General features: G+C 36.7%; 1 protein-coding gene across 1 annotated transcript in view; it reads right to left on the bottom strand.

The window, feature by feature from the left end:
* LOC126826788 (uncharacterized) overlaps positions 1-23,263 on the bottom strand; it is a 61,037-nt gene that overhangs the window by 24,260 nt on the left and 13,514 nt on the right. Inside the window, exons 2-3 of the mRNA XM_050555864.1 lie at positions 1,564-2,101; positions 217-368 (exon numbers count right to left, since the gene is read on the bottom strand). Coding sequence (XP_050411821.1) covers positions 217-368; positions 1,564-2,101 — 690 coding nt within the window. The remainder of the gene's footprint in view (positions 1-216; positions 369-1,563; positions 2,102-23,263) is intronic.

The raw sequence follows: 23,263 nt of genomic DNA, 5'->3' as shown, positions 1-23,263 counted from the left end.
TATCTCGGGTGACACGAGTTCATCTATCTGATCGTAGGCGATATTAACTAGGTCATTTTGGGACTAACATGTGGTTCAATGTTTATGTTTATTCGCTTGCGTGTAGGAGTCTTTAACAGTGGGAGGAAACTGGAGGACCAAACGAAAACCTATGAGGTTAATCCACTAAGCCACCCAACCACCTTATTTTATAGGAAACAAATGAATAACACCAACCGTTAAGATATTGGGCTTGTTTCGTGAGTTGTTGCGTGGAAAAGATCTGCCATGTTAAATCTACATTCAGTTTGGTTGACGATGATATATCTATATAGAGTGGTTTAGGGATAATACGAGGATGGGTGGCGGTACTCTGTGGCTTCATATATCTGTAATAGATGAAAAATAGTAAACATTGTTATTGCTAAATATCATTGGATCTGCTGTGCAGTATTTGCATTTTTGGTATTGCAGGAGGCACACATTGTTTGGGACTGGCTTACTCTCCATGGTAGATGTCCCGGATTCGACCCCGATGTTGGTTCCGAAAGTTCCATAGCATTTTTCAGTCTGGTTTCCAGGTAAAGCGTCTACTCGATCGGATGGAACGGAAGACCGACGTCCAACCGCGTAGCCGTTGCCGTAGATGTAAAAGAAGACTTTAATTGGCAGCTGAGGTTCGATAAAGAGTAAGCTGCAACTTCATTCCGGGCAAACTTCCCCCAGTGCACAATGCGTGGTGGCATACTGCTAATCTTTCCCCAGTGCACAATGCATGGTGGCATACGGCCAAACTTCCCCCAGTGCACAATGCGTGGTGGCATACTGCTAATCTTTCCCCAGTGCACAATGCATGGTGGCATACGGCCAAACTTCCCCCAGTGCACAATGCGTGGTGGCATACTGGTAATCTTTCCCCAGTGCACAATGCATGGTGGCATACGGCCAAACTTCCACCAGTGCGTACTGCATTGTACATGGTAGCTATTGGCGACTCAAGCAATGATCATTGAAATGAAAAGTGAAATGTCGGCACGATAAAATAGTAAAGACCAATTTATGAAAAGGGAGGTAACTGCAGCAGCTGATCTTCTCCATGACACCGAGCAATCATCTGTTTCTCGAACAGGTAAATTAAAATGTTGATATCATTTAACAATTATATATGCATATTTTTTTACCACGGTTTAAATCAAGTTTATAATCCACGCGACACAAACTAGGTCATTTCGGAATTAACATATGCTTCAATTTTATTTCAATAATGGGCGAAAATGGGAGACCCCGGAGAAGACCCACGAGGTTGAACAGGCGATCCTGCTCCTTGTCACGTGTAAGCGGGGAATCGACACCAAACCACTCGACTTTATGACAGACCTTATGGTTTCACACGCACGCGTTAACCATTCGGCCACGCAACCCCCGAATTCGATGATGAGTAGGCGATATGTATGTTGTGTGGACGGGACTTTAAAGTCCGTTCCATTGATAATTAAGGTGAACGAACACAACATGAATCTAACGCAGAATTAATTATCATTTTACACCAGTATGAAAAAAACAAAATAATTCTGCATAGTTTACCTCATATATCGCTGCTGTGGTGAAAACGGGTTGTACGTATCTGTAGTGGCTCTTTTCCATTGGTTAGGTGAAGTAAAATCTACCACATAATCTAACGATTCTCCTACAGTATTGGCAATGACTCTAGGTGTGAAACCCTCTATACTAATATACCAATTCGGGAAGGAATCCGTTCGAGATACCGTCCAAGCCGCTAATCGAAATTTTATTTTTCGTAGTGATCCGGGCTTCAAGTCTATGAAATCCGTAGTGGGGGATATCACATAATGCGTTCCTTTCCAGTGCTTCAATTTTATTCCCTGATCTTTCAAGATGGCCTCCTTTTCTGGCAGAATTCCTGGTTCTACCATCATTGGAGTGTCAAAATATATTCCCCAGTTACTACCGTTATTAAGCACATTGGTTGCATTGTTGGTCATGGTCAGTTCAATGTCATTGGATGCCATGCTTTTAGTGTTGGTAACGACCCTCCAGTATATGTGAAGACCTGCAGCAACATCGTCCACGTATTGCTGATCGATCGTTATCGAATGAAGTCCTGAAATATAAAACAACCACAACATTTAAATGAAATGAAATAGGGTTTAACGTCCTACTGTTCTGCTCCTATACTGGGCTAATGAAGACGGGCATACGCCATACAGTGTGCTATGAGGGAAATTTTGCCCGGGCAGCGGCACTATCGCCTACTCTTATATCGAATTCCAACTGCCAGGGGATCTTTTACGTGCATTCCAATATATACACGGGACCTTGGAAGACTAAAAACAGAACTGGGAAACGAAATGGAATAAAATCGGTTCTAATGTCCTACTTTTCTGTTCCATCGGTGTGTATGAAGATGGGGGCATACAAAATATAGAAAGGGTGGGGTGGGTAGGGCTGATTTTCTTTTGATCTTGGTGTAATCAAAGGAATCTAGACGACGTGACGTCATTTTCGTCTTGATTTCCTCTTATCAAAGGAATTATGCCCAATTCAGTTTTTAAATGCCTCTAAAGGATTATAATCTATATATACGATGCGACGTCATAGGTGATTTCCCGAAATCATGTCAGTTTCCTTCCTGGGCTCAAAATCAAAACCTGGCATAAATTCAAACGCTTTTATTCGATTCTATACCAAAATGTCATCAAAAATTGTCATGCAAATGCTGGGAAAGAGAAATTTCTATAAATAGATGGATTACATTCCCACCAATCTTAGTGCAGGGCAAAACATTGACCTTATTAAGAATTTGTGGTGCGATGAACACGATATAAAATATCCCACATGCAGAGGATAATGATTTACTCTTATATATGTGTACTAACTAGACAAAGGAATTTAAAATCATATAACTATTCGTGTATGTTTCAGGTGGATTTGGATGTTTCGCATGTGAATGTTTTTTTTATAATTGTTTAAACTGTACGGGGTCCAGTTGGGTTTCTTAAAGCTGTGACTTAGTAGTAAATAGGGCGCCAAAACATAAAACCGTGTAAAAAGATGTAAGTGTATTAAATACATAGTTAGCGCACCTGTCCTTATTTCTATAAAACAGAAAAAAAGGAAAAAAAAAGAAAAATAAAAACATCACAGAACACAAGAAAGAAGCAATGGAAATGCTGCGACCGATCCTGTATACAATTTCAAAGATTCGTAATGGGTTCAACGGTGCATATTTTCTAATCTTACAATAACTCAGGCTTTGGTTTACTAAACCATGCGTCAAAGGTTCGATACCGGAGTTGGTCGGAAAATGTCTTGTCAGTGATGCAGAACGGCGGGGCCTGGCAAGGAGAGGCTTCTAGTCGTACGGAGTCCGCGATAAACTGAGGTCCCACGTATACTATTCACAGCACGCTAAAGATCTCCTGGCTTGGATATAGAAAAAAGAGTCCCTCATAGCACACCATACATGACGCATGCCCGTCTATTTTATCCCGGTTGGTGCATAACGGTAAGACGTTAACCACCTTTAAAGAGCTCACCGTTCTTACTACACTATTTCAAAAAAAGATAATGCAAACTGAATATATTGAAAATTTCATTCAAATTACTTTTTTTTGAATAAAGTTATCAGTAGTTTTAGTCTTGGCAAGATGTGTGCATTGATCGTAACGACCGTACTGGTCATTCGAGTCTTAACCTCGCTTCACCATTTTTAAATGAAATAATTAAATGACCGAACCGTTCTAATCTACTTAAAGTCGGAGGCATCCGATGGCATCGAGGGTTGATTATTGTCTTAATAAATGTCTAATTAATAATTTATATAACATGTAAGGCCCAAAGAATGTTTGTTTAAACATACATTATGCAAGAGCTAAATCTGTCTATTGCAGGTCTTTCTTTAGGCCTGAAATGTTATATAAATTATTAATTAGACATTAATTAACCTATCCAGACCATAATCCACTCTAGATGGCATCGCTAGCCTGTGATCTTTAGTGGTTTATGAGCTGATTTACTGCATAACTTTCCTTCACGATTTAACGATTAAGTGGATAATCGAGGCTATGCTGTTTATCGTACTGACTTTAGTAATGATGATCGAGGCTAGACGGAATTTTAAGTGGATCAATTTAAATGAAATTTTCAGCAAATTGCCTTTACATTATGTAGTTTTTAACTATTATAGTGAGAACTGCCAACTCGTTATCGAATCTCCCATATATTTGAACCTAGATATCCGATTAGGGTGTAACTTTTCACACATAAACAAACTGCTAATTATCTAAACACTTGAAACAGAAAGTCAATCAAGTATTCTAGTCCAAGCAGAAAATTTCGTTTTTGTTCAACTAGAATCAACAAGTTAAGATTGTTGTGTGTTTATTTTAACACCTTAAGCTATCCGTCAATTTTAGAAACCTAACATACGTGTGGGAGAAGCACAATTTGACGTTTTTACTTTTTAAATTTATTTTTAGCTTTTTTTACAAAATTACCCGTGTGGATGTCACTGGGGTCAATGTTTACACTCAGCAGGTGAAATGAAATGAAATGGGGTTTAAAGGATTGCTTTTCTAAACCGACATGGATATTGAAGACAGACATACGCCATGTAGTGTGCTATGGGTGAAATTTTGCCCAGGCAGCGGCGCTACGACCTACTCGTATTTCTAATTCCAACTGTCAAGAGTTTTTGACAATATGCTGTCCATTGCTGTCCCTTGTCAGCCCCCCCCCCCCTACTCCACTGACAAGAGAAAACCACGTCGGAAACCCCCGATGAACTTACTCTGCCAACGCCGGGATCGAACACGGGACCGCAAGGTTAGCGAGCCAACCCTCTCATAATGTGAAGTTATCTTAACGCAGCGACGACATTTTATTTAACAATCGTTTTATCTAATATAATTAATGTTGTCTTGTATTTAGAAAAAAAAGATTTATTGTGAAAAACGTCACACTTTTTGTTGAGAAGTAAACTATTGACGTCATTTTGGTGAATATATATTTTGTACAAAAAGAAGTGCGTAACCTAAACAGAGTTTGGGTTAGCATTTCGGGAACTTCCTTGTTAGAATTTTTGTTTAGTCTTAGTAAAGAGGACATTAAAACGAGTTCCCTGTGATTTTCTTCTTCTCGGTTTTAATATGTTTTTGAATAGTTGTTTTGTGTTTTAGCAACTATTCAAACAGGCGTTAACGCTTTCAAGGTATTGGTCGTTTAGTAAAATCATTGTTTGACTAAACAGGTATATGGGTGTGTAATGCCGGGTTCAAATTAGCCTGTATGCAGAATTTTAGATTATCTGTTGTCGACGTTTCTTTGAGATGAGCGGTTGTTTGTCGTTTCAACAACGACCGTTAACAATACTAGGAATTTGATTAGCCTTAATATAAAATTAGAGATCTTCATGTAGTGTAGGCCATCGAAAGTATAAAAAAAAACGAAACGAAATATAGATCTGTATTATAATCAGATTGAGGTCCTGCCAGACAAGATAAAAATTATGTAATTTCGTCATATGTTGGTGTTTGATTTCTCAGGGTGTGTGGGTGTGTGTGTGTGTGTGTGAGTGAGAGAGAGAGAGAGAGAGAGGGGGGGGGGGGTAACATCCACTCGACGCAAACTAGGTTATTTCGGGACTAACATATGGTTCAATTTTATTTCAATAATTCGCCTGCGCGTAGGGATCTTTTGCAGTGGGAGGAAACCGGTGGAGGACCCGAAGAAAATCCACGAGGTTATACAGGCGACCCTATTCCTTTTCAAGTACAACCGAGGAACCAAACGGTTAGGGAAAGAGTAAAACACGCCGAACTAACATGTTTCAATGCTCATAGAGGTATTATTATCAAAGCCCTATATGATGTAAAATGCTACTCAATAATCTATATACACCATCTAGTTTGTGTTAAATAAATTATATAGAATATTACTCAAGAATCTATATACATTCTATTATTATGTAGAATACTACTCAATAATCTGTATATGCCCTCTATAGTTTGTGTTAAATAAATTATATACAATATTACTCAATAATCTATATACACTCTATAGCTTGTGTTAAATAAATTATATTGAATATTACTCAATAATCTATATACACTCTATAGCTTGTGTTAAATAAATTATATAGATTGCTACTCAATAATCTGTATATGCTCTATATGATGTAAAATGCTACTCAAGAATCTATACAATACCCTATAGTATCTATAACATTTATTTTACTGTTCTATATTTTCTACATTTTTTCAAAGTAAAATCATTGAATTGTTATCCAATACCTCACGTTTATCACCCAAAGGAAGTTGTTCTGGTCACGTTACCGCGTATAACGACCAAATCGGTCCCCTTACAATATTGACTTATTGAATTACCCCCAAAATAACAATTGTCACATGTTTATTGTTAGCGAGGAGTACAGGTGCTTGCTTGAATACGAATTAAAGGCCTCTCTTCTCACTTTGTTCGGTAAGATTAGGAGGTTGACTGGAGGCATGGTTTCCATCACGACTTATGTCTCTTTATGTTGTCCTTACTGGTCACTTACGTACAATCGACATCAAAAATCCAGGTGGGGAGGTTCTCTCTTTCCTCGGACAATTATCAAAGTCGACTTAAAATCAGGCTGTAGCTGCGGGTCAAGATTTTCAATGCTACCACGCCATTTAAAGTAGCTAGGTGTTTAACTCAATATCATCCACAGTCTTCGACATTGAAAACACGAATTATTTGTCAATTTAAATCAACATGATTGTTATGATCTTATCGAGAAAAGATGGGCTTCGGATTCAATAATTAAGAGAAAACAAACATGTTATCATCGGTACAAGAATCGTGTAGCAGAATGCGTTTCAGTGCCATTTGTAACAAGGGACTCGAAGACATATTCCACAAGTCATACTAGCGGCGTAGACTGAAATAGCCAGACGCTAGAGACTACTCGCGTATTTTGCCGAACATAACTGAACATATATAATAGCTTGTGTTTTGTGGCAAAGGTTACGTTCTGCTTTCTAAGTTTACATGAAGAACTCCCCCGGCCTGTAAGCCCAGTAGGCTGTGGATATGATGTTCCCCTATGAACTTCGAATGATGTCGGTATCCCGGCCTCTAAGCCGAGGCGGCTAGGAACGCCGGATGATGCCTGATGGTAAATTTATTCTCGCTCTTCTTATACATTCTTATACAGAAATTATAGATGTGGCAGCTATAAGGGCGGGATATTTACCATTTTTGGGCAGGTGTTTTGTATGAGCACTGTTTTACGTCAGCATTATTCTATTTAATTGGACTAATCTGTGCACGTGATGACTGGACGATAGAATCCTACTTTCAGCAATTGATAGTGGCAGTAACTGTCTGTAAGTTAGTCTAAGAAACTTGATTCTTAAAAAATACCCACTTAGCCTATTTCTCGTTGTCACCCATTTGTTTAACCACCTCAATGTTTTAAATAGAGCACCTTTCATAGAACTCAAATAATCCCTATAGTATTACAAATATTTTACATAATATCAAATAAATTATTGAAATCGGAGAATTATATAAACATGCGTTCGTAATTACAATACATCACTTGATATCATTTGAAATCATTTATTGTAAACCTAATCTTATCCGACTCACGTAATAAGGCCTCTGGTTGCTAGAGGAAGGTATTAAATTAAAATATTGAAGCTCTTTTTATCTGGGAGAGCTGTAAAGGTAAATATTTATCCAGATTAATGTTCACAGAACTTGTATAGTTGAAAGTTTCTTGTCAATACTAATGTCGTTAGATCGGAAGCCTTTACTGTTCGTGAACAAAATTTAAGACATACAATGATTGATAATTGCCAGCTAGGTGAATATCCCAAATAATACAAATGAGTTGATTTATTAGAAAGAATAATGCATACACTATACTCGTCACTGTCGATTAAAAATGCTAGTGTAATAATTATGGAAGGGTATCGATGTCAATATTAAATGCTCTGCGATAATGTCGTTTCCATTGATTATATGTGAAAAGTACAATGTACAAAGTCCTAATACCGATAATGATAAAGTCAAAATACCTCTAAGGCAAGACTTAAATGTAAAACGTCAAATGTTAAGTGTTAAATGACAAATGTTTTGTGGGAAAATGCTTTTTTTGACGTGTCTACATTTTACATTTCTCTCATTACATTTTACATTTTCGCTCTGCCACATCCCATTTGTCATTCAGGCATTCAACATAGCATGTTTCGCACGCCATCAACTTTCATATGCAAATGTAGGATATCACGTAGAGGTATTTTGACTTTATCATTACCGGTATTAGGACTTTGTACATTATACTTTTTACATATAATCAATGGAAACGACATTGTCGCAGAGCATTTAATATTGACAGCGATACCCTTCCATAAATAAGGTGGACAAGTGCCATTTCACACAATCTGCCCAAAATAGTATTTTTGTATATTTTTAGACTAGAACATTAAAATGGACATAATACTGTGACAAGAGGAATCAGAATGATAAAAATGAACAAGTTGTTAAGAAAATCTGCTAAAATATCAAATGATCTTGTTTAAAAACAACAACACTTGTCCTCCTGATTGAACTAGCATCCTCAATTACTAATTGAAGTAATATATTTTAGAAACACATAACGTGATAGTACCAACTCAATCATAAGATTGGGTGGGCGGGGGTTCTGTGGAGATCTGCACACTTTTTTTCTAATGCGGTCTGTTCTTGGATCAATTTGCATCACTAGCACTAAGAAAATACAAGAACTGGCCTCTACGCAGAGCAATTACAGAAGCGTATTAGGCCCAACTAGATAAAAAGAAAATCCTCATTAAATCTTAATTAGGACGTACTAAAGTCCTAATAATAGTTACTGTCTCCTAATTAAGACTTGTTGGGCCCTAATATGCTTTTGAAACCACCAAGATGATAATTAATATATGTATCTCTAATGGCGCATACAATCAGAATATCCAAGTCACCCTGTGTCTGGATGAACCTTTCTATATATATATCAGATGCCTGAGCAGTGACAACTTCCGGCTATAATTTAGAATTTGTTAAATCTTTTTCCAGTGAGTAATGTAAATTGTAGGTTATTGCTGCGTTTTAATTACCTCTCGTCAAAGTTCGCAAGTGGTATCAAATAGTCACGTTTATCAGGCCAGTCAATCAAGAAACTAAGTAAGGAATCAATCGTAGGCAAGCACTCTGAAATCGTTACTAAACATTATAATTTGCTTTTGGTGATCATTTCGAAACGGCTCAATATTTTGAGCTGAAATTTTTAGCAATGTACACAGTCTATATATTCATATCATTGTATTTACATGCTTAAACGAACGTTTTTGGAGATCCATTGATATCTAGGCTGTAAATATTGACAATATATATCTATATTTATATTGATCGCTTGTTTATCAAATGTAGATTACATGTACTTACATATCTGTTGATAGATCAATTATATTGTATATATTTCACTTTCAGCTGTTACACACGACAATAAATCAATTGATTTCATTATTGCAGATGTGTCACCACTAAAATTATCATGAATTGCATCTCTGTTTCACTTAAAACAAATGCAAGTAGATATTCACTGGTTTGTAATATAATTTATTGTAGGGAGAGTGTGTGAGTTAGTTGTATTTTACGTCCGCTTCCACCAAGGTGATATCGCAGACAATTTGTAGGGAGAAATAGGGTTTAAAATATGTCTTAAAAAGAAATGTCGCTAGATTGAGATGAAGCGGAAAAAATAACCAAGAAATATGACGGAAAAGGAGATTAAAGGGACATAATTGGGTGGGGGGCTTAGTTATTTGATACAAGAGAGAGAGAGAGAAATGGGGTTTAACGTCCACTCGACACAAACTAGGTCATTTCGGGACTAACACATGGTTTAATTTTATTTCAATAATTCGCTTGCGCATAGGGGTCTTTAGCAGTGGGAGGAAACCGGAGGACCCAGAGAAAACCCACGAGGCTGGATATTTAATACACACATTTTTAGGATTGTTAAATAAATGCATAACAACGTTATTCTGATCCGATGTTACTTGTATAAAAAGGATACCCTCATCGCCTTTGTTAGACAGTGCATGTAAATGGTTATTTGGCAGCTGCTAGTACCAAAATGGCATTGTTTCAGGCCCAAAAGCAGTAGCCTACGTTCCAATATAAATGTACTAGTCATTATAACATCACTCATCCGGTTAGGTTTAGTAAGCTGTTGGGAGGGGGTGGGGTGGTGAGCAGCGGTTTCTACATTCCTGTACGTAAAGATATTTCTTTATATCGTATATATTTCCTCATCAGTTATTATAACACAATTAATATAATCACAGATAATAAGATTTCTACATAATTACCTAATATTACCTCGGATTTCCCGCTTCCTAGGTGGATAATGATATAATGATTTATTTATTTATCGAGTTGTTTTCCTTTCTAAATTTATCATTCATAAACCCATAACCATTAATATATTCTGATAACAATTTATACAGCCCCGTCTCCACCCCGATGTCTTGCCATAAGATGTGACATAAAATGTAATGAGGTTTGACGTGCTACTTATCTGCTCCATCGGGACCAATGAAGAAAGATTATGTCAGAAGAAAATCACAAATAAAAGTCTGATATATCGTGTACATGTTGAAAAATCGTGATAAAGGACGTCTAAATTGAATGTTTTTTGATAATGGCGATCCTTCATATGAATTTATTTACTACTCTATTTAAAGGAGCTAAATCGCTAATATTTGGGATCTAGAAACTGCCACAAATGGGTCGCAACGCATAATAATAATGTAATATGAATGTATATAAACTGATTTGCATTCAATCGCTTCTATTTTTACTCTAATTTCAAATCATAAATGTTCGGCGAAAAACGACAAAAGTCGCAATCGAATGGCAATCTCTAGTGTCTGGTTATTCCAGTCTACACTGAAAGTATTTATTGCGCATGCTCTCCAGATAAGAATATAGCATCATCGTTTGACATGACTTGTGGAATATGTCTAGCCTCGTTCTTCGCGTCCCTTGTTACAAATGGTGCTGAAACGCAATATCATACACGATTCTTGTACCAATGGTAAAATGTTTATTTTGATATTGGATTTCAGAAGACCATCTTTTCTCGGTAAGATCACAACATCAATGTTGATTTAAATTGACAAATAATTCGTGTTTTCAATGTCGAAGACTTTGGATGATATTGAGTTAAAGACTTAGCTACTTTAAATATCACAAGAAGTTTTTCACTTTGAATAATATATATTAGGCTATCATTTGACTTTTTTCAATGTCATATAAAATATATATCAATACTGAATGCTAACACGTGTCATTTATGACTCAATAATTATATTAGCTAAATTGATGTGATAGTAGGTTTATTGTTTATTACTTTCAATGTCCGCGTGTTACGTGTCTTGGTCGTGAATTTCTGATTCTTTTCATGTACTAACTATTAAACATACATTATGCAAGAGCTAAATCTGCCTGTCTTTGGGCCTGAAATGTTATATAAACTATCAATAAGGCATTTATTAACATGAAAAGACCTTAATCAACTCTCGATGACATCTTGTGTCGAATTTTCACTGGATTTGAATCCGATTTGCTGCTCAACGCTCATTGATGATTTAATCCAAAAATGGATAATCGAGACTATGTTTTTTATCGTACCGACTTTAGTAATGATGATTATCTCGGTTCAGAGTGAAGCAATGTGACTGATATTTTCAGCATATTCCCTTTACATTATCTATTTATTAACTATTATAGTGAGAACTGCCAGCTCTTTATCTAATCTTCCATAATACCCCTTTAAAAAGCACTTTTATAATATACATAACATATGTTAATTAGTCTATATATATATATGCTTGTATTTATGTGGGGCTCATACATATTACCTTGGTATCTATCTGCGAGTGTTCCGTTAATATCTACAATTTGTTTTCTAGACACCCACCCCCATTGCTGGTCATGCTATATCCATTTAAGGTAAACAAGTTGAGAGGTTATGTAACATGAGAACATATGATATCACTATCCACTCCATAACAGGAACCTATTTCATAGAATGGTCAGCTGATGTCCCTTATTGGTCATGTGCCAAGTCAGGGGTTTAGACAGGGGTATCATATATAATATGGCTGCTTAAACAAAGGTGTCTGGAACTAATTATTACAAATAAGGAACTGTCTCGCACTGAAACTTGTTTCTTTAAGTATTTGTTTGGTATAAATTTGACCCAACAGTGCTTACATATCATTTAAAGCTGAACTCCGATGACAAAACTACAGAAATAATTAAATAAAAAAAAAGGTTACGCCCTGAACGACCGCCATACTTGTTTTCAATTTGTAGAAGAAACAGTTTTGTAGTTTTGTACTCGGAGTTCAGCTTTAACCATCATGCCGAAAAGTATTTTTTTATCCGTTATGCCACTGAATGGTCAAAGCACATGCACAATCTGGACTTCAGAATCTGTTTAAACGTAGACCTTATTTTGTTCGGTATTTATTAATTCCAGTATTTTTGTTGTTTTGTTTTAATAAACGGCGTTCTATTTGATGTGTGTGTGTGTGGGGGGGGGGGGGTCAATGAAATAGTTTAGCTCGTTTATAGGAATTATGGGGACCATCTATTGTGCTGCAGAGAACTGATCGGTCCTTGAGGCTTAATGTCAGCTTCCACCTATAAACTATAGGTTGACTATAAACAGTCAAAATTCAGTTATGAGAATCTGACTCCCTTGCAAACCAGTCAGATCTGTATAAACCAGTCAGACCTGCGTGAAGTGGAGGCAATCGAAAGCATAAAGAATGTGGTGCATAACTATAGCTAGCCTCGACACGCTCTTAACCTACATACTAAACTCAAGTATCATAGTTATATCTGAAATTATCAATTCTTAGTCTCTAAAGATTTATACTCTCTTTTTTTCTTTAGACACTCATGTCTACGGGCCAAAATGCTTAAGTTGCTAGACAATAAGTCGACCTAAAAAAGTGACGAAGCTGGGATATGCTTTATACATATATACAATAGAAATTACCGGCCATTAAAGGCAGGATGAGGTTAAGTAAGCAAAGTATATTTATCTATTTGTATTGAAGATAATGGTACAACACCCCAGAATATAAGTAAAAGTTCAATATGTATACGAAAGTACGGGTCATATTTAACTGTTATATTCCCGATACCCGGTCAAGCACGTCTTCCTCTTATAAAACTTTTTCAAGACCGTGTCACTTTTATTATTTTGAATATTAAGCAACCTGAAAAAATCCATTTTCGTATAATAGAAAATTTGTTTCAGTGTATACTAAATAAACATTTCGTACTCGACACATGTATAGTCTATTCAATGTAAGTATATATAGATACGTTTATAACTTGTCATCCGATCCAATAATATTGTTAGCGCATAGAAGGAGATAATAATAACCAAATAAATAGGCCCTTAAAGAGGTAAACGGCAACCTGTTTTTACCGTTCAGTGTATATTACCTTCATCACCGGGACGGACATAAAGGTTCAATCTGTTTCACAGAGGATTGACTACCTTCAACACATGATGTCTCATCAAACGGCGTCAATCATTGGCTCAATGGCGCGTGCATTGTTTACATAAGACGTTCGAGTTCGGGCAGAATGGAGTCTTTTACTCATTTTAATACCCATTTACACTAAATAGGAAATAATTTTTACCTACAAATACGTCAAACGTATTTATTTATTTTTCTAATACATAAAAAAAATGTTTTAGAATTTAATTTGTCGGAGGATTTCATCCTTATCAGTGATTGTAGCTGCCTAGCGAAAATTCACTGCTGATCAGTGTGATAAGGTTAACACGAGGCTTTTGTTATGGAGTCAGTTTACATGATCCTAACCCTAACCCTAGCGAAACATAGGTCCACCACGCACACGGAAGCAAGATATTATGAATAACCGAGCCTAAAACGTATACGCCTAATACAATAAGATACTCATATTTATGTCGTTATGATGGAGAACCTAAATTTACCGAACCGTAAAAATAGGTTGCCTTTTACGCCCTTATAGGCCAATTTGTTTCGTTAATATTATCCTCTTCTAGGCGGTAATAATATTGGAACGTGTTCACTTGTAGACTCACCCAGTGCCGGACTGGGCCTAAGCTCATTAAAAAAAGGTGGACCTAAGCCTATGAAGAAAAAAGAGAAAGGAAAAAAGAAAAAGGAAAAGAGAAACAAAGGAGGGGGGGGGGAGAAAAGAAAGAAGGAAGGAGAGGACAGGACAGGGACAGAAGAAAGAAAAGATAGGAAAAAAATGACTGACAAATAACACAAAAAAAGAAGTGTACTACAAGGAAAGAACTTTATGAGTTTGACCTCATTATACCGAGAACCGTGTAATTCATTTTTTGTTTTTGACACTGAAGAGAATTCTCAAATTCATCTAATGATAGTGCTCTTAGTTCATTCTGTTATCTAATTGTATCAGGAAATCAAAAATTTGCCTTCTTCTGCTTTGGTCTGAAATGCTTGGAAAATGGGTTTGTGGTTGTCAATTTTCAAAATTTTCCTGGGGGGAGAACCTAGCCTTCGGCGCGTACTTGTGTGGGCCTTGGTCAATGACCTGACAGGTGGGCTTTTGGCCCACCAGTCCGGCACTGGACTCACCTTAAATTTTCTCGTCATAATTTTGTACAATATCCGTTATGGCATTACTATATTAGAGGTATATACTTTTTATGACAATCTTTCGGATATCCGACTAACATGTCTAATAAACGGGAATAATAAAACAACTTCCTAAAGATATATATATTTTGGATGGTAACCAGACAGCCGACTATTTGTTTTTATCAGAAAAATATTTCTAATGAAGGGGGAATTATGTAGTATGTTTCACATGCATGAAATAAACAAACCAAAAATATTTTTAGCCGTCAACCCAATGACAAATTGTCGAATAAAAGCGAAAAATATCATAAGTACTGCATAGTGGTGCAACTAAGTGCAAAAATCTTTCAAATCTGGATATGTTTGAATGGGTGTCCGTTTAGGGTTATTTATTAAGAAAATCTTGTTAGCCACTTGCATTTTCAAAATGGCCGTCATTTGCCAAGATGAATGCCATTTTCGACTTTTCTTTCGCATAATTTTACTCACCAGACCGATTCGGAGAATTATTATACTCCCATACTTTTCCGTGGACGTATTATGTTGTCGACCGTCTCCATCCATTTACATTTGTTTTTTGCCAATCTAGATGTCACAATTTTATCCGATTTTGAGGACACTTAAAATATTATGTTTGCGTCCAACATATCTAGGATAGTGTCGATTTCGACCGCAACTTCTTGGGTTATGGCCCTATCAATTTACGGAAAATGTGATTTATGTACAAAGGCTGTGGACCACAAAAGCCCTATCAATTTACGGAAAATGTGATTTATGTACAAAGGCTGTGGACCCCAAAAGCCCTCAATGTTTGTCCGATTTATACGAAACTTAAAATAGATGATAAGGATCAATAAAATAGGACAATTTGGTGTGACTTTATCTCAACAAATGACATTTCTTTGCCTGAACATCGACCATCTTGAATATGACCACCATCTTGGATTTTCGAAACGATAATGAGCTTTATTAAAAGATTTTCTTTTTGATAAAGAATATTTTTATTCAAGAAATATTTGAATTTGGATTGGGTAACAGGCTATGTCTATGTGTAACCCCTTTCTCCAATTTAAATACATGTACACAGTATAAATATATACATTATAAAATACAGATGTGACGTCGTTCTTTGAGTTGGCGCAATGCCGTATTAATATAGACAAAGTTGCGACTGTGAAGTTAGAAATTTGATATGACGTCATGAAAACATGACGTCCAAAGCCCACTCGGCAAACCTCGGTAGATTCCGGTAACCTACATCTAGCCTCGGCTGTATGACAGTCAGTGATATGTACCTACGCCTATACATTTGCGATGCGGCACCGGTTTACTTATAAGGGAAACTTGCCCGCGTTTAGAAAGAAGTTCTCAAAATTGCGTCGTTCGAAGAGTGTGTAGAATTTTCAGTGCAAATTTGTCCTTGTCTAAAGAAAATCGGATAAACTTGAAAGAAAAACAGCTTCAAACTTTGAAAATTTTGTAAGATAAAACATTCTTCAAATACGTCGTCATCAATGACGTCATTGGTCGTCATGGACAACGCCATTGTAATCCGGGAACTTGAAAGTAGTTCTAATGGCGGACTTTGTAATACAGCCGAGATTAGATGTAGGGTACTGGAATCTGTTGAGGTTTGCCGAGTGGTCCAAAGCCCTGTATAGAGAAAGTTACGACAACTCATTTACAGGCGCCATTTTGGATCCCAACTATGACGCCATACAAACTATGACGTCATGGCGTCATATAGCTTTACTTAACAAAACGTTTTATTTTTTTTCTTGGTATAACGTTTTACGGGCTACAATTTATCCTAAACAAATTGCAAAAGAAATCAATGCAGTTTGGTTCAATGATAAATATGTCAGACAAAATCATACTCAAAATCGGCTATGGCAAAATGACATGATTAACATAATACAATTTGACGTTCTTCAGGAATTATCGGAGAGCGATATCTCGTAATCGGTGTCTTTCAGGGTGAAAGGATACATAATTTATTTTTAAATTAATCAAACACGAGTGGTTATGCAAGCGAAATGTGCTGAAAAATCGAACTTGACAAACACCATTTCATTTGGTGGCGCGCATTTCTTTCTAAATGACTGCCAAATTTGATAATATAATACCACTTAAAAAGAAAAAACAACAACATTAATTTGGTAATAAAGCGATAATCTCCAAAATAAATTTAGAGAATTCTTGGAGGTAGAAATTCAAAGTGGCCGGCAAAATGAAATCCAAAATGGTTGAATTTTAATTCATCGTCTTTTTTTCCCGGTGGATATGGCTTGTAATACGTCGTATATATGGGTTTGGTGGTTGTTGGATTCTATTTAAAATAAAACTCAACTAATTGTGAATGGTCCAGATGGCGTAAATATAAAACGACAGTCAAAATAGAAACCAAAATGGCGATGCCTGGCCTTGTGGATATTGCTTGTAATAAGGTTTTTACGGTTACTGAATTCAATATTGGGTTCAAAACCATGGTGTACCCTTTAGTTAGATGTACCCTGTAGTTCAGATAGAGTCTATAATCCATAATCTACCCTGTCTATAGTCTCTAAAACATGGTGTACCCTGTAGTTCAGATAGAGTCTCTTAACCATGTTTACACTGTAATTAGGATAATCCATAGTCTTGTAAATAGGATGTCGATCGTCAAATGAATATGAATTGTACGATATGTTCATTGCGAAATGATATAGTTTCTCTTAAATGAATATATTGTTAACATGCTTAAAATACCTGGATGCAATAGACTTGGTATAAAAAATTCTGGGTACACACTGTTAACCACCCATAGATATTTTTTATGACAATAATTCAATGCATATACTTTATTCAGCTCGACGTAAAACTTAAAAAATGTATAGACACAGTTGGTTTAACTTGACTGTAGATATTAATCATCTACATTGCACAATCTGGTTAAAACATAGATCCTATTTCGTTTCGTTTTTATAGTTCAAAATTTCGTTTTACTTGTCTTTACTACACTTGGATCTGGAAGCGTTTAAAAAATGTATGTTTTATCTCCTATAGACTCTTTTTCGCGGAATTCATTGAAATGCAGGTGCTGGATAGTGTCTTCATTTTAAGATGTTTAATGGTCTGGTGCAAAACAATACGTAATATATAGATATATAACTCGAGCTAACGTACTCGTGCAATATCAATATATTACTTAATGTCTCGCCCTCGACCATTAAACTACACATAGTATAATTACATAACTACAGAACATATAGGATACATATAATTGATAATATAGAGACAGTTTTATAAATATCTTAACAGGTAGAAATTTATTCTGAATGTGTAGTGTTTGGTATTGGTGGTAGAGTATGGTAAGACCTGCACAGCGTACACTCATCTAATACCTCCAAATCTCACAAACGAGCTGAGAGAGGCGATTGTACGATGTGCGTGGCTGAAAATGACTTAAGAAATATTTAAAGATACATTATGTAAGATAAAGAGCTGAGCATTCTTGCTATAATTAGCTCATAAATAGATAATGTAAAATGAAAATACTGAAAATTCCATTCAAATTACTTCATTCTGAGCCAAGGTATCAATGTTTGTAGTTTTGATAAGATGTGTGCATTGTGGTAACCAGGGCACTGGTATATTCGAAACTTAGCCCCGCTTTCCCATTTTTAAATTAAATTTTTAAATGGCGATCCGTTCTAATCTAGTTAAAATCACGAGTATTCGATGCCATCGAGGGTTGATTATGGTCTGGATAAGTTAATTAATGTCTAATTAATAGTTGATATAACATTTCAGGCCTAAAGAAAGACCTGCAATAGGCAGATTTAGCTCTTGCATAATGTATGTTTAATGGAGATTGAAATGTTTTTTGATACATGAACTGAACGTTTAGACGGCAACTCCCCTGTTTTTATGCAGTTATTTGCACGAATATGTATCGTTCTACCTCAACGATCAAATTATACCCCCATTCAATTTCGATCCCGGTTGTGAATGGTATATATAAATTTCAACAGCCTACTTTTGAATTAATAAAATTGAAACGTGAGATAAGTATTTTGTTTACAATAAGAATGAGTATTAATACAACGACGTGTAATAAATATACATAAGAACATCCGACTTATTATATTAGCCCAATATGTATGTTTTCGAATATTTAAAGGCAAATTGCAGTATCTATTGTTCAAGTAGGTCGAAAATAAATTCTTGGTAAGTATTTGTCTTGTTTGTCTTTATTTAGGTCTATTTTTAATTCTAATTTAATGCATGCTTTTAACAGTAAAACAACGGCTAGTTGTTCCAATGGGACGGAAAACCGAGGTCACGTGTATACGTTGGTGTGTCTGTAGAAATGAAATAAAATGCGGTTTAACGTCCTACTGTTCGGCTTCAACTGGGCTAATTAATACGGGCATACGCCATACACTGTGTTATGAGGGGAATTTTGCTACGCCCTACTCTTATGTCGAATTCCAACTGCCGAGGGATCTTTTACGTGCACTAGACAGCTGTCCTTGCCAGGCCCTCAATGCTGCCTCTCTGACAAGGGGAAATCACGCCGACAAATCCCTTTGAACTTTCTCGGTCAACTCCAGGATCGAACCCGCTACCGCCCCCCGCCCCCCATTTTGGGCACCAAATGCTGGGAAAATTTGGGCACACAATTGTACTTTGTAAAAGATGTTTAAAAAAAATATTGTGTTCTTGAATGTGTCCAATTTAACAGCGAATTTTTTATTATTATGTAACATACTAAGAACCTAACTACATTTTTTGGGCACCAACCACCACTATCCCCCACCCCCCAGTCAAAAATTTCCCCGTACGCCTATGCGTGTGTCTTTAGGGTACACGTTTGAGTTCATGTAATAGAACCCATGGCAGCTGGGATTGGAAGAAGGGTAGGGGAAAACAGGGTCCTCGGAAGCCTATGTGGCGCCACAGGGAAAAAGTTTTAGTGACCCCCCCTCCCTTTTGCATCATACGGTAACCGCTTTGTTCAGTGTCCCTGTGTTCAGTTGATTTTTTTATGCTTAAAGAAATTTTAAAATACAATTTTTATACTTATGACATTTTATCTCCATGTACACATTTTATGTTTATTTCCCCTTCCACTCTCAATTTGATCGAAAAATCCCATATCTTGGAAAAATCATAATTCTACTCTCTCTATTTGCTGAAATATGAACTGGTTTGCATAGGTTTATATAGCGGAAGCGAAGGTCGGTGATTTGCCATCTCAACCTCCATGGAGGTTAGTCCATAAATATTCAAAAGGCTCCAAGGAGGGTCGCCCCGGGCATATGCCCCCCCCCCCCATTGTTAGATTGGGCGAAAATAACGTTGTCCAAGCAAAATTTCTTTCAGATCATATGCCGGTCTTCCATAGCCCAGTAGGTGTCGAAAATAGGACGCTAAACCCCATTCCATTTGATTTAAAACCTAAAAATAGTTTCAGTTATTTATTCATAGTTAACGGAAAATAATCACGTGATACTACGAATTTTCTCATGAACATTAATATATCAGGGATTACAGGTTTATTACATATATACGAGAAGACGTTAAGTGTCTTAGATATACCAAATACCTACATGAGGCCATTAATACCACTAAAAACCTTCAAACATTGTTTATGAATTCGTCCAGAACCTTGTCCCATTGTAGTATATATTTGTTCAAGTTGTTGTATATGGCTACCAAGTACTTTGACCACAGCGTTATATGAGTCAGTGTTGATTTAAGATTCCCGTCCACACACCCCGTGTACAAATCGGCTATGGACGTGTTTACTGTCCCCAGTAAGCTAAAACCTTAAGAACATGTCTTCTAAAAACTAAACAATCCAACGACACAGAGGAAAGAATAAATTCACCCAACAACCGTTTTTCAACGGGATCAAAGGAAATTGACAACAAAGAATATAAAAACAACGACAGGTAATTGGTAAACATTTGTCCTGTTTCTTTTTAATTTGAATTAATTTAATTTAATTTTTTAAATAGACTATGATATATAAAATGAATGCATGGTAAATTATTTCGCCATAATCCTTTTTGAAATAGAACATGAAATATACAAAATGGTTTTATAAATTTATTTTAAAATTGATTAGTTCAACTATTTACTTTCCTATAGAGAACGAAAAACTAAACAAACCAATAAACAGATTACTCATAAACACGAATTCCAACTGCCAAGGGTTTTTTTGCATGCATGCCAATGTGTTTACACGGGCCCCCGTACTGCACCACTGACAAGGGGGAACCACACCGAAAAATCCCGATGAATTTTGTCGGCCAACGCAGGGATCGAACACGGGACCTCCAGATTATAGACCAGGGCCCTGTTTCACGAAATTTTAACTAAAGATAAAATCCAAATTTTAGTAGATACTTCAATTTTGATTGGCTAAGCACTAAAATCAATCTAATATTATCCAATCAAATTACTAAAATTTGGATTTTATCTTAGTTAAAATTCCGTGAAACAGGCACCAGGAGCCCAAGAGGCCAACCTAGCTCAAAACGTTCGAGCCAACACTTTACTTGTCAACTCAACATGCCATTCTGTACACAGACAACAATCGACTTCGAGAATATATCTCTGCCCTGAATTGCTGCCATATCCGAAAACGAGTATACTATTTTGTAATTCCATTATACCCCGTTTAACAAATTTCATACACGCAACGATTAAATCAACGTGTTCAAGCGGAACAAATGCTTTTCAAAATTCTAGACACATTCTTAATGTTTTCGACTAAAATTTTCGATTAGGACTTAAAATGTCGGTCAACTAGCTTAGTGTTTGTTCTCAAGCACAGCTGATTGTAGATATAAAGCATAAGTTTAGTATGCCATAGCACACTTGTAAGTTGGACCGACCCGTTACAAGAATATTATATTAACCGCTTGACTACCGGAGGGGGGGGGGCTAGTGGTTTAACGTGTGCGCATGAAATCATAAAGTTTGTCATTGAGTTAAGTGGCGTGGTTTCGATTCCTCCCACTGCTAAAGACCCGTGGACGCTTAACGTGTGCGCATGAAATCATAAAGTTTGTCATTGAGTTAAGTGGCGTGGTTTCGATTCCTCCCACTGCTAAAGACCCGTGGACGCAACCGAATTATTGAATTACAATTGAAGCATATGTTAGTTCCGAAATGACCTAGTTTGTGTCGAATGGACGATAAACCCCATTTATCCCTCTCTAACGTTCTAGTCAAGTCCATTCCGTTAAGGGAGGTTGGATGACGAATGGTTAGAACGTGCACGCTGTATCATAAGGGCTGTCATTGAGTCGACTGGCGTGGTTTCGATTCCCCGGTTGTACGTGACAAGGAGTAGGGTCGCCTGTCAAACCACGTGGGTTTTCTAATAAATTGAACCATATGTTAGTCCCGAAATGACCTAGTTTGTGTCGAGTTAAACCCCCTCTCTCTCTCGACAAGTCGACGTTTACCTCCCTCTCTCTCTCTCTCTCTCTCTCTCTCTCTCTCTTCCGAGGTCAAAATGATTTCTCCATTCTATTAAATCGTTTATTAAAAGGGAATTGTTACTCTCTTTCAAACATAGAATTACAAGTTCTTACAATCTCACTTTTATAAAAAAAAAAGTTACCACGTGATATTTATCTTTTACACGTTTATTGTCTACTTGTAGAACTTAGTCAATTTATTTATTTGATACTCGAGTTTCAAAGTAAATATTTGCATTAATAGAACACAATTTTTATGGGAAACAATCACTGGTTTATTCTGCTCTGACTGGGCTAACGAAGACGGGCATACACCATGCAGTGTGCTGTGAGGGAAATTTTGCCATGACAGGAGCGCTATGGTCTACTTTTATATCGAATTTCGACTGTCAAGGCTTCTTTTACGTGCACGCCAATGTGTACACGGGACCTCGGTTTTTCTTCCTATTCGAACGAATAGAAAGCTGTCATTGTCAGGCTCTCCGTCCTACACCATTGACAAGGGGGCACCACGCCGGAAAATTCCGTTGAATGCTCTCGGCCAACGCAGGGATCGGATTGACCCAAAGACAGGGAAGTAAAATGAATGGAGCAGAAGCCTCGCCACACTGGTTACACTGTTGGAATTATCGGGGGGAGGGGGTATATCTATAGGACAAATTCTTTCGTGTGAACGGTAAAATTGGCCTGTGGGTTAGAGATTCCTTTGGGCCTACGGATAAATAAGTCCCATTCACATCAGAGTTCTCCTACGACCCGGTCAGCACGTCTTCGTCTCAAAATAGCTAAGGTTGTAGGGAGGATTAACAATTGTTTTAAGGATCAGTTCATTAGTGTGACTCTGCCTTTAGAGGTTTGTTTAAACCACCCCAAGAAATTGTTGACTATTAAAAATGATGTATTTTTAAAACGGCAAAAACAAAATAGCTTAACTTGATTTAAATGAGCGACCAAAACAATCATTTGGTGTAACATTTTATGTCAAGAAATTCATTCGTACGGCATTTCTTTACATCAAATATTAAGTTCATTTATCACCCAATAATACATTCTACAGTAGATATGGCTTGTGTGATAAATTTCATA

Source organism: Patella vulgata, chromosome 7, assembly GCF_932274485.2.
Source record: "Patella vulgata chromosome 7, xgPatVulg1.2, whole genome shotgun sequence".
NCBI lineage: Eukaryota > Metazoa > Mollusca > Gastropoda > Patellidae > Patella > Patella vulgata.
The sequence above is the reverse complement of the archived record's forward strand: the minus strand, read 5'-3'. Positions and strand labels throughout refer to the sequence as shown.